Here is a 13,713-nt window from a genome sequence, read left to right as displayed (position 1 = left end):
TCTTTCCCTCAAGGTCACCTTCTATAATATTTATAGACTAGACTAGACCAGGAAGAGAAGTAGGTATTGTTTTTCCAAAACTGGCTGATGCTGATGATCGGCATACATCAAAATGAAATTTCGTTGCATACAGCTCTCAAAGGGTCACCACCTCCGATATATACTCCTTGTTCGTGGCCCGCTCAAATTTCACATTGTCCATTTTAGTCTCTAGGGAGTGAACGATGGCACACAGGACAGATGGAAATGGGGCTCCATGTGGATTAGCCCTCAAATTTGCTTGTAATCTGACAACCTCGCCTTCTTTCCTTTTTCTGATCCTGACTCTTCCACCTTTTCCTTAAAGAGACCTTGCTTCTTTTCGCCCCTGGAGCACGCTGCCACCGCCACCAACTCCTCCAAAAGCCTCTCTCTCTTCCTCTGGGCCTGCCGACAGCCTCATCCAGTTCCTTTGCTCCATAAGCTCCAGGTCCTCTCCTCCTCTGCCTCCTCTGGAAACAGCTCTGATTTGCAATACAATCCATCACTGGGCCAGCAGACAGATCTTGCTGCTGGTAGAACAAATTCAAACAGTGCCAACGACTTTTAACAGTCTCACCAACAGTTCCAAAACAACTAGAAACTCACCATGCCAGCAAAGATTGTTGGTCGTATGTCGTATGTTACCTTAGTTCCACCATGTTGCTCAAACACATTAAAATCTTCCTGATCATGTGGCCTATAGCCCTTACTATCCCTCCCAAAACTATTTGCCTTCAAGAGCCAATGCAGCCGCAGCCATTCCTGGTGCCGCCATCAAAAATGAACAGTTTTTTTGTACCAATTGCACATTTTGAGACATCTTCAAGGACATCTGCACATAAAACAAATTACTATAGTTTAACTGAGAGATGACAAGAGTAAGAATCTTCAGCATGCCTGAATCAGAAAGAGTTGCCACTGATAGACCTTTTCAAGCTGATCAGTGGTTCTTCAGGAAGAAAGGAATGTGTCATACGCATGCATGTCTATGTGCGTGTCCATGTGTGTGTGTGTGTGTGTGTGTGTGTGTGTGTGCACATGTTCACGTGCTGATCAAAGAAGGAAGAATAAGAAGGTAGGTGGAGATGAGTTTGGAGAAAAAGCCATTAACTGAACAAAACTGAAAGAATGTATGTTACTAAGCATTTATTTTTCACGAGAAATTTCTACTCTTTTGATCTCAAAAACAAAAGCAGGGAACATCAAGCACAGTTCTAATATCACTGGTCTCTCTTGGGTCTTTTAAGAAAGAATGACAAATATATGTGAATATGGGCACCCTGAATCATTTAAAATGCTAAGAATGAGTGCACATTAGGACAGAGTTTCCATTTTGAACCTGAATCTGGTTTATAGTTTTGATACCATGATTATCTTCTTATGATACAATAGCAAAAGGTACTGCAGTCTCCACTAACTCATCACCTCCTACCTAGTGCTCAGAGGCACTTTCTGTTGGATAGTTGTCAGAATAGCAATACTGAATACATTCAGTTGGAGAGCAAAGGGCAGGTTGTCTTGAGAAATTTGCCAGAAGCAACTCCTTGTGAGCCTTGCCTGGCAGTAAAATCTTTTCCATGACTGATCCTTTCTCACCATACAAATATTTGTAATTTTCCTTCAAGCACAGAGTTGTAAATGTTATCTTACTCTGAGATAATGAAATGGATGTTTACCAGCAACACTTAGTTCCTGATCCCATTAATTTAAGAGATGGGGGATGGGTTTTCTTGTAACCTTTGAGGTCAAACATTAGGTTTTGAAGAAAGTTGAGGTCAGGTATTTGCCTAAATAGAGTCAAAATTCTGTTTCCACAGAATCCTTTAGTTTGCTTCTGTATTGCTTGTATTTCATAAGCAAAAAGTCAATCTTCTCAGCAATTATTTTTCTACTGATAGTACAAGGTAAACCAATGTGTTATAACATTCAATTCGGGAGATTATTATATTATTAACTATGATTCTTACAGATTGTTAATATTGGGTTTAAAGATATACCTTGAATAGTGTAATAGTGTATCTGACATAAACAGATAAAAAGTAAATTGTGATCTGCCAGAGTCTCTTGGTCAAAAGCATAAAGATGCCAGGTTGTACATGCTATCAAACAAAACACGAACGTTAATCTTATCTGACAACAATTAGAAAATATTATGATGTTTTAAGTTTGTACATATAAAAGCAATGTTTACAATTTAGGGCTAGTGTGATTCCATGATATCCTTCATTTGTTGAGGGTTTTTTTTTCTGCTTAAGCAACTTCATAACTTAAACTGTCACTAAAATATTTCACAGTTTTAGTACAAAAGATGAATGTAATACAGTGAATGGAGAGAGATTTTGGACTATCTAGCATTTGTTGGTGGTCAAAAAGTTTATAAGAGAAACAAATATCTTACAAACTTGTGTTTAATTACATTTATTGAAGTAGAAAAGACATTTAGGTTACAGAAATCTTGCAAACTGAATACCATCCTACATCACTCAATTTATTTCTAAGTTCACTAGGGCAAGAATGTCTTAATTTTTTTGCTAATAATCATTCAATGGACATTGAAAGTGGTTAACTTTTCCTGATAAAACAGAAGAATGCACAGATATTATTAGATAGTAATATAATGCAAACTAGAATTCTAAATAGATATAGGATGAGGGCCATCTGGCTATTATATATTAGACAAATATTCTACTTTCTTCGAAACTCATGGTTTCGGCCAATAAAAGATGGCCTGGTCATTAGACATATTTCCAGAGTCAAAACACCCTTATCTGAAACTCTTCATGAATACCTTCTTTTCTTTCAGCTAGACTTCTGTGGAATGCTTGATCTTTGCATTGATGTTATAACTTCTAGCTTTTTTGCTTTTTATTTTTAAAAACCTAATGTTTAATGTTTAAACATTAATATTTAATCCAGATTATTAAAGTTTTAGTATTCCAACAATGTGACATTACTTACCCTGACAAAATTATTGTGCCTATACTAACTTCAGAAAAAGCAAAAATTCTGGCAGCTTAAATTTTTCCAAATTACCCCTGCCTATTTAGAAAGGCTGTGTCAGGACCCACCTCAATCCACATCTTAGGAAATAAGAACTCTTGGATGCAAGTTTAGTCCAAAAGGAAAATGTTTACTAGGATGGAATCGATTGTGGCAATACAAGACGGAATCTAACAGTTACATTTCATTCCTATATAAAGCATTCCCATTTCAGCCCCTCCCCTCATCCATTTGGTCAGATGTCAGGCCCTTCCATGGGAAAGGGAACTCTCCTTGTTTTTATGGTTATTGCTTTCCTTTTCAGTTGTAAATGAAGATGCGATCCAGATCTGTCTCTCCCCCTCCCTCCCCCAGTTCAAACGTTTCCCTGTTGTTTGAAGATCGTTTCCCTGTTGTTTGAAGATCGCCTTAAGTAACCATCCTCCCCCCCCCACTCGGAGAGATGGCAGAATCCCCAGAATAAGCACAATGTTCTACCTATACATTTATGAAATGTGATATAAATGGATTCTGACAGGCTGCAGTTTTGGTCATTTTATTGTACAGATGATAAAGTCAACTAATTGTAATGGTTAATGCATCATTGCATGCAAACTGTGAGACCATAAATTCTAGTCCTATTTTAGGCACAAAGCCAAAATATTTTCAAGGAGTCTGCAAAGTCAAATAAAGAAATATTTTAATATTTTTGTTTTCATTTCTAATGTAGTACATATCGAAAGATATCTTAAGTATATCAAAACTCTTTGAGTTCCTCAATCATTTTTAAGAATGTAAAGGGGTCCTGAGGCCAAAATGTTTGAGAACCACTGGCAAAGATATATATAATTTTCAGTTCTTCATAAAGGAACAAATAAATGTCAATTTCCTGGTAATTTTTTCTAATTTTATAAATAACACTGAACTGTAATTGGGAAGGGAAAATGCTCAAATTTAAATGCTCAAATTATAAGCTGTGGTATCTATAGAGATTCTCAGTCATCCAAGTCATGGTTGCCCCAAGGGTACTTTTTCAGGAGACAACTGGACTTTCTTGTTTTTCTTTGAAGACAATTCACTTCTCATCCAAGACTCTTCTTCAGCTCTGATTGGATGGTGGGAAAAGGAAGCATTTATGTTCCTTGCAGACACCTGGTCATCTGGAGATTTATGTGTCTTCAAGGTTACCTGAGTAGTGTAAATGTGTGTGGAGGCTTCTTGGCTGCAGGAAGTTTTCTGTCCTGTGTCCCTTCACCGTTGAAGAGGACAGGTGCAGGCTAGTGAAGAGACAACAGTGAAGAGACACAAAATCTGCATAGATAAGTGGGAAGGAGTTCCTCCCAGAATTTTTTTCAGAGACTTGCAGATAATTCTAAGCAATGTGTCAATGCTGCAAACATTGGATCTTTGTGCTTTGACAATATAAGAGGCAGCCTTTTCCTTTAAATTGTTTTACTCTTAGAATTTAGATGAAGCTGGGGGGAGGAGAATGCTTCCCCCGTTTTTTTTTAATAAGATAAGAAATGGCTGCACAGAACAGAAGGGAAGCTTTGCCCTTCAAATTGATTGGAGAATGAGATTTATGACTGCTAATTGGAGGAGGGAACTGTGCCAGATATTAGGTGCTGGAGGGAGGGGAATTCAGATCTTGGTATCCAAACATGCCGTACTGACGCTTTGTTCTCATTATTATAGACTTTTTGGGATAAACAATGCCTGAAGGTTTTTTGAAGTGTTTCATTAGTCGGAACCATGACACAATGCTCACTTGAGGGTTCTTTCCTGCCAAGGATATAGTTTTTTGGAATAGAAAGAATTTTTTTTATTGAATAAATGATTGCAAACTCAACTTTCCATAGTTTTTTTTGTTTCAATTACATTACCTTTCTTTATATACTAAGTTAAGATAAATTCAATTACCTACATATATTTTTTTAAAAAAAACCTTTTCATGGGATATACTTACTTTTTCACATGACTATAACTCAAAAGTATAAAAACATTTTTGCACACAGTATAATTAATAAAACAGGGCAATCTGAGCAGCATACAAAAAACATTGACTATGGCTGTGCAATGACCTGGATTCAAAGGGAAAAATCCAAGTGGGTGTGCAAGTTGTATGTGTGGGCATACTTTTGAGTCATGTTTTCTCTTTACAGATCCATGTTATATAAAATTTAGTTATTTTAGTAAAATAACCCATCTAATGGTATGCAAACTGCCCTATTTAAAGTGCATATGTTGTTTTTTCTCCTGTTTGCAAACAATAAATGTGTTCATGACGATCATGATTTGCAAAATCTTCAAACTGGCATAAACCAAGCAAAATGACAGAGCATTTTATCAGCAAAATGCTGTATGGAAACTAAAATTACATTTGGCATTAAAATATTTAAAGAGCTCCCATATATTTTATTTAAAACAACCCAAATGCCTTCCATTTTGATATCTTGTGGGTACAATAATACTTGCTAACCTGAATACAAGATTTTCAGAAATCTCTTTACAATTACAGTATTAGTTAGACTCCTTCTACATTCATTGAAGTTTACTCCTATTAGGGCTACACGTTTGAAAATAATTTGGAACAACTGCTTCAGATCTCAGGTAAACACCTTTCAACTGTTTATTAAAATGGCTTGACTTTCTTTGGGTTTCCATGAGACTGGGGGGGAAAAACCCCTACCATTGTAAGGAATCTACTCAGGAGCTGTAAAAAGACTTCCTAATAATGGGCCACGAGGTATATAAGCAAAGAACTGCAACCTATCTCCTTAAATAAGGATTTTCAACAGTTAAAAAAATGTAAAAATCTCTCCTACCCCATTCTTACCCAAATTAATCACTTACAGCTAAAGTCAATAATAATTTCCAGTCCTTCAGTTGTTTTTGTCAATGATACCCACATTACTAACATTTCATAGCAAATAATAGTCATGTTTGTAACCTTTGTGTGAAATTGCTCAATACTTGAAGAAACTAGCTACTTTGTGACATGGTGCAACAGTACTTTATGTACATAAATTTCAATTTTTTTAAAACAGCAGCACGTGCTACTAACATCACATAAGATGTTTTAAAGGATTTCATTAAAAAAAAGTTTATACAATTGGCATAATCCTCTGCCCATTTACTACAATTTCACAAGCTACCTTAATAGTGATCACACTCCTTTTTATAAATGAACTAAAGTTTTGTCCACTCATTGAATAAAGTGTAATTAGCTACATGTCATCTATACATACAGTTTCAATCTTCATTCTCCCAGCCACATAAATAGAAGCTAAACCTCAGTCTTAAAGTTAGTTTTCAAGAGATCAGTCTCCACATAGACAAATTTAATCTGTGCTAACATTTTAATTATATGTATTTATCAACACTATAATTATTCATATAAATTACAGAACAGCATCCAAAGTGAAAATCTGAGAAATTAAACAAAAAAGTAAAGTTTAAAATGTAGATAAAGAAAACTTTTCTTTTAAAAATTCACTGGCTTCAGTGGGAGATTTTAAATTAATCTAAATCCTCATATTTCAATTAATGAAATCTATGATTGCTTAATTTTGGCTTAATCATGCTTTGCTATTTTTTTCTGATTTATGTATCAACCCTTGTTTTGCTTATGCATTTCTCTGATGATTATCCTAGAAAAAACCATGGAGGTGTAGCCAAATGTACTCTAGCCAAATGTAACTTTTTAATCTTGATACAGGTAGTTCTTGACTTATAACCACGTATTTAGTGACCAAAGTTACAACGGCACTGAAAAAAGTGACCTATGACCATTTTTCAGACTTCCAACTGTTGCAGCATCCCCAAGGTCACATCATCAAAATACAGATGCTTGGCTACTAGCATGTATTTATGACTGTTGCAATGTCCTGGGGTCATGTGACCTCCTTCTGTGACCTTCAACAAGAAAGTCAATGGGGAAGTTAAATGTATTTAATGTGTTGCTAGCGTAACTGCAATGACTCAGTTAGCAACTGTGGCAAGAAAGGTCATAAAATAGGGCAAAATTCACTTAACTGCCTTGGTTAGCAACAGAAATTTTGGGCTCCATTATGGTCATAAGCATTCTGTCAACACTGAGAAAAAGTTGTATAACATTTATACAAACATTTGTACATGAGTAGGTGAAGGACAACACAATGTGTCTGTCCTATGTTTCTTTCAGTTCAATTCAGGCAAATGAATAAATTGTGTCCACATTACGTCAATATTTATATGCATTAAACTATTTTGTTTTTAAAATTTCTTCAGGTAGAAACAGTATAAACAAAGTATTTGGAACCAGCTTAGTGCTTTATTAAAGGTGTAGCAGAAGCTTCTTTGCTTTCTGTCAATGCCCTTGGTTGATGAATAAACACACTAAACCTTTCTCCCTGATTTGCTGCTGCCCGAACAAAGCCACTGTTTGCCGTCATGGTGATGGCCTTTAAAGTATCTCCTGTCCCAAAGATGATCAGAGAACGGCTATTGATTTTAGAACTAGGCACTAATCTTGAGGCACGTTCAGAGGGTTGATCTGGGATCACATGGATTCTATCCATAAGTAATGCGGCTCTATATTTTTCTCCAGGACCTCCTATAGTTTCTAAAATAATCTGAAAATCCTTGATTGCAGATTCACAAGCAAACAATTCTTTGCCCTTCATGAATTCCTCCAGTTGTGGGAGAACACTCTCACATCGCTCTTGTAAGGCCTGTTCAGTTAAGACTTTCTCTTTGAATATAAAGTAACAACCTCCATAGTTTAGGGCTGAGATATATGTAATCAGAGAAGTAATGTCTAAATTAACCCTATTGCATGTATTTTCTTTCAACATTGTAGGAAATGCAACACTGGCAATTAAGGTATCCCGATCTACTTTAGTCACTTGAAAGCATTCATCTCCATCGTCAGATTCACTAGAACTTAAGCAGTGATCTTCTTTAAGACACTTCATTGATGGGTTCACAGCAACAATATCCCCTCGCACAGATATACCCATCTCTTTTAGCCTTTCTGCTATCGGGCTGGGCAAACCATTGTAGAAAGCAAAAATAATATGCGGGCTGCAATATTGTACTGGTTGTTGACAACTTGCTTGTAGGAAATCTTCTGCTTGTTCAATAATGCTCTTGTCACCATACTGGCCCCTACCCAACCAAATGTTATGCAGAGCTTCAGCTTTCCGACCAACTGCTTTCACCCAAGTGTGTCCACTATTTGCAACTACATCTACCACCAAATTTTGTTTTTCACCAAATGAGTCTTTATAAGTAAAAATATGGAGAACACCAACAATATCCTCCAAGTTCTCTGCTGATTCAATGACAGCTTGCAGATGAGTGAGATTTGTACTCTGCAAATGAGACTTTTTGATGCATACTCTACCAGTTTCTACCTTCTGCAAGAATTTTAGTTCTGCCTTTAATTTACTGCAAAGTTTTGGTCCGCCTTCTATGCCATCTTTTTGGGATCTGCAAAGAGCTTCGGCTCTTTTAATTAGCTCCTTAGCCAGAAAAATTCTCTCACACAGTAATGAATGTGCAGACATGTCGGTAACATTCCTAAGAAAGATTATTTAAAAATGTACAGTTAGTAAACATAAAGAATCTCTTCAGTCATGTTGCTAATGCCTATGTGGCTCCATACCTGTAAATAAGCATTTTTACTTACTTGTCTAACTTACAGCCCTGGGATTCCTTGATCTTTTCTCCAATACTAGCCAGGCTTGGTATCTGGACTGCTTCTACAATACATACTCCAGAGATTAGCTTCCACGTGACTTGCAGTGCTTTTGATCCTTGTTTATAATCTTGTTTAAAACTTTGAATCCATATTGATACCAAAATATAGGTGGCATCCCAGCAGAACTGAACAATACCTCCAATTTGTAAAGCATGCTGGGCTGCCAATGAATGGCAGCATGAGCATCTGTTAAAGGAAGGCTTTGTTCTATAGATCTCTACCTACCAAGACTTCCAAGAAAGTTCAAACTTTTAATAGTGTATTTGTTTGGGATCATTTGTAAATCTTGATGTATTCTGCATTTTCTATGCTGCAATTGTGTTGTATCGGGATGACCTCTTTTTTAATGACATCCTAACACATGAGAGGAATTCCTCATGTATTCTATATGGTAATTTCTTTACTATTTTGACTAATATATTGTACTGGCCATATCCCATGATTGTTAACATAAATGCTTTAAGTACATAACATAGTGCCACCTCCTGGGCTGATAATAGGACCACAATGAAAATAGATTTAAATATTCATCTAGGAAAATGCAGCTAGCATTCCAGGAATCACAAACAACCATTCCGTTCTGTGTTCAGAATAGTTTATATAAGCTAAATTATAGTTTATGAATATAGAAGAGCTGTCCCCTATATTTTGAGCGATTTCAAGTAAACTGAATAAAAATTAGTTCTTCTGCCATGGCAGCACCAGTCAATAATACTGTGATAATTACAATTTTAAAGGAGGGAGGGAGGGAGAGAAAGATCTGTAACTTGATGTAGGTGCATCCCACATCCCACAGAAGGATCAAGAGAGATCTGTGCTTCAGAGCCATTTTTTTTAAGCGGTAACAACGAAAAACAGATCTGATCTTGTTCTGTGGTCATTTAATAGGGACAGATGGGCATAATCTGACAGGAAGTTTAGATGGATCTTATATATAAACTGTGAGGACTCATATCCTTTGGCAAAGTTAAAGTCTGAAATGCCAGGAAGCCTGATGGTGTGGGAATATGTGACTTAAATCCACAATGTATGTGGAGTTCTTGGTGCTCTTTGATTTTGGTTGTTTTCTTGCAAATGTTTCAATACCCAAACTAGGTAACATCATTATCACTTATGGTTACCTAGTTTAGGTAATGATGAAACATCTGCAAGAAAACAACCAAGCTCAGACAGCACCAAAGACCCCTCATGTCAACTCTGAGCTATATTCTTTTATTGGAACTTTTTAATGCTCTTATGCCAGTTCGGTGTGTTTTTAAAGAGCCTAGAGTGTTTTTTCCTAACACTCAGTATCCACTCACACCACCAAAGACGTCACAAGATTTTAAAAGCTCCTTGGGTTACATGTTAAGGATGATTGGGAGAGTTGGGCGCACGCCACCGGTTATCTGATGCAAGAGCAGGCGCCCTTCCCAGCTTCAGCGATTTCAGAGCGCTACTTCAAAACATCAATTCCTGTTTTCGTGATGCGGTAAATTGCTCAAAAATTTGACATATTATTGCAAGATGCTTGGTTATTTCTCATTTGTGCTCTGACCAAGGCTTCCCTGATAGGAAGTCTGGCTTTCTAACATCAGCAGAAACGAAATATCCCACACATATCTTCTCGTTCTTTTACTCAATTACAGTAAGACTCCCGTTGTCTGGGCTTTGAAGCCCTCATTCGCATAGCGTCGTGCACGTTTCAAGGATGACCAATACTCACGAGTAAGGCAGAATAGAACCTTTATGACGGGAGTCCCTGGCTGCAGTTTCGTCCATTTCCTCTTTATCCCACGAAGAAAAACAGCTGCGAATCATTCCGACCGACGCTTGCCAGTCAGCCTCACTTCCGGTTTAGATAGGAAGCCGCCGTATGCGGGGCGAAAGGCTTCAGATTGTTAAGATGGGAGCCTCCATTTTGCTATGGTGATTATAGTCATATCCTCGGCTTTAATCATTATGTTGTTTTTTGCTGGGATAGACTCTGGGTTTAGAATACAAATCTATCGGGACTACTGCGAATGGAAAGCAATTGGTCGAGATTCCTAAATTAATCAGTCTCTCAATTATGCACTTGTATTAACTGCTATAAATACATGAGTGAACATGTGATTTCACCGACGGTTTTTCTCGAGTGATACAATGCTACCCAATCCAATAAAATAGACTATTGTTTAGCAGTGAGTGCAGATGCTCCATTTTCATTTTTTGGTTATTGTAATTTTCATTCTTTTAACCATCTATTTTCTCGACTCCCATTTTTCATTATCAGCATCTTCCGCTAATAATATACAATCTCTTGAAGTAATCATTTTTAATAGTGAATTATTTTTCATCCTGCTTCTTTAGTGAGCATCTCAGAGATTCATCTACACCTCTCTGCAATTTTATATAGAAGCTGGAAGGGACCTTGGAAGTCTTCTAGTACAGCCCCCTGCTCAAGCAGGAGAATCTATACCAGGGGTAGGCAACCTTGGCTCTTTTATGCCATGCTGAGGGAAGAGACGTTTCCAAGCTGAGCCATGCTGGCCCAGGAATTCTGGGAGTTGAAGTCCACGAGTCATAAAAGAGCCAAGGTTGCCTACCCAGACCTATACCATTTCAGAAAGGTGACTCGAGTCTCTTCTTAAAAACCTCCAGTGATGGAGCATCCCTGATTTCTGAAGGCAATTAGCTTGTTTTAAATTTCTTTTGAGTTTTCTTCTGTAGGAATGTAGTTCATCCAAATGTTTAAGTGGGTCTGTAATTTCACATCTGGAATGCTTTCCTCCCCTCCGTTTAAATTCTGTTTAACAATTTTAGCAGATCTAAAGCAGGATTTTTATCACAGCGTAAAGGTCCAATAACAGCTTATTACTTTCTTCCATCTTAGATAATAAACTTTCACATATACATAATGGTGTATGAAAGCCAGTTTGGTATAATAGCTAAAGCAGCTGGCTAGAAATCATGGAACAATGAATATTAGTCCTGCGTTAGGCATAAAAGCTAGATGGATGACTGTGGGCCAGATATTCTCTCCTCACCCACCTCACTGGGTTGTTGTGGAAGAACAGGAGCAGGAAGGAGTATGAGGTATATTTGTCACCTTATTTCTAAAAATAATAAAGGAAAAAATATATAATGGGAATGGTAGAAGTTTTTAAAGCGTTTATCATTTTCTAGAACAAATTGTAACCAATTTCTGTGGGATTACATCGCCTAAAAAATTAAAAATAGTTGTTTATATTTGGGTTGTTGACAGCATACTAAAATCAGAGAAAAAAGTGATGCTTCAGAGCATAACACATCATATGTTATCATATTCATAGATGTTCACCAGGATTTTCTTCCTATCAGGTCAACTATCAGATGCCCATAGATCCCTATCGGGATGCTGCCATTTTAGGGAACCTCGGGGCTTTCTGTGATGTATCCATTTCACTTTGTTCGTCTTTTGCTTTGATGTATCTTCCTGGGAAATGGGAGGGATGAGCCTGGAGCAATCTGCTTTCCCATTTCCGGAAAACCATGGCCATTACACCGGACAACAACTTATCACCTTCTCGGCTCAAAGTTCTCACATCTTCACATCTCTGGATTGGTTATCTGTGGACTGGGCAGTTGGGAGGGGTCTGAACAATGGGGTTTAACCTAATGTGTTCGAGTGGGAACTTTAGATCCTGCCTGTTTTCTCTACAAACACTATCTCTCAATAAATGATCCTTTTGAAATGCTGTCTGCTTCAAGAGTTCAACATTCTTGAGGGAATAGCTGAGGCGAGACCTTACATCAATCATGATATTCATTCTTAACCTTACCTTTAAAACACAGCTAGTTTCTAGCCTTTCTAGAAGCTACATGCAGCCCACAAGTTTTTCTAAAGGCTCCTTCTTAGTGCTGAAGCAATAAAGAAATCAGACTATGATTGACATATACACTGGAGAAAAATTATGTCAGTCTCTAGTTAGATATGAAAAATATCAGAAATCCAGACTTTTGGTAGAGCTGTGATTGAACAATAATTTTTATATCTTTTTATCTGTAAACATGGTTTAAAAATGGACTACTGAGTCTAAAAAGAGTGTCTATTAATTAGGGGTACATGCAAAACGAGCATATTCAAATCTATATAAACAGCGTTCCTAAATACTAACAATCCAGTTTAGGTCAACTACAGCCTGAGAAAACTCAAACCTAGATGTTTGGATTTTTCTGGGATTCATAAAAAATGCAATCCAGACAGGACAAGTAAAGCTTTTCCAGCTCATCTGTTCTTTTCTTTTCTAGGTCTCCTCATCTTCCCAGTAGCTTCCCAACCCTCTCATGCAATATATCCTGGAGCCTACCAACTTTTCCAGCATTTTTCTCTGTTTTCAGATATGGCCATCAATGTGTCAGCATATTACTATATTCCCTCAACTTGCCACCTCCTCAAATCCTGCAGAGCACTCCCTTCCAATTCCAGCTGCCAGCATCCTTTATTTTTCACCATTCTTTCACAAATACTTTTTGTAAATGGACCAAACACCTGACACATATGCAAGGATCACTCAAACACAGCTACTTTGTATACAGAATGATTCATAAATGGAACTCTTTATATATCACTAAATGTATAAATAAAATATAAAAATATTTAAATTTTAAAATGTTATGTGTGTCTGTGTATGTGTGTGTGTGTATTACAGTGAAAACCCAACTGTTATACATATACTGCAAAAAGTAGCAGTTAGAAGATTTTAGTCATGCCATTTCTGCAAAGTAAACTAATACTGCTATATCTAGGCAGATGGGAAGAATGTTAACACTGTGAAATAGTTCATCATCTAACTTCTTGTAAATTTTTATTTAGGGATGTGTAAATTAGGGAGAATGAACTAAGTAGCATACAGTATGTTTACAGTATGTTGATACTTTTTGAGATTTTTTAAATTAAATGTACAACTAAGCAACTCAGGATGACACGCAGTTCTGAGAGCATCTGTGTAATATAAATATAAGTAAAC

General features: G+C 36.9%; 1 protein-coding gene across 2 annotated transcripts; it reads right to left on the bottom strand.

Moving 5' to 3' along the window:
• Positions 1 to 4,776: 4,776 nt before the first annotated feature.
• Positions 4,777 to 10,549, bottom strand: LOC308677447 (UPF0415 protein C7orf25). 2 transcript variants are annotated; one of them, XM_081343846.1, is made up of 3 exons: positions 10,449 to 10,549; positions 8,672 to 8,744; positions 4,777 to 8,562 (listed from the first exon to the last, which is right to left on the bottom strand). In XM_081343846.1, exon 3 carries the CDS (start codon positions 8,547 to 8,549, stop codon positions 7,305 to 7,307), a length of 1,245 nt encoding a protein of 414 aa, XP_081199972.1. In that variant the 5' UTR covers positions 8,550 to 8,562; positions 8,672 to 8,744; positions 10,449 to 10,549; the 3' UTR covers positions 4,777 to 7,304. The 2 variants fall into 2 exon arrangements, with proteins under 2 accessions (XP_081199972.1, XP_081199971.1); XM_081343845.1 differs by lacking the exon at positions 8,672 to 8,744 and having other exon boundaries at positions 10,449 to 10,541.
• Between the last annotated feature and the right edge of the window lie 3,164 nt (positions 10,550 to 13,713).

This window comes from Vipera berus (assembly GCF_964194415.1).
Source record: "Vipera berus genome assembly, chromosome: Z".
Taxonomy (NCBI): Eukaryota; Metazoa; Chordata; class Lepidosauria; order Squamata; family Viperidae; genus Vipera; species Vipera berus.
This window is presented reverse-complemented; position numbering and strand designations above follow the sequence as displayed.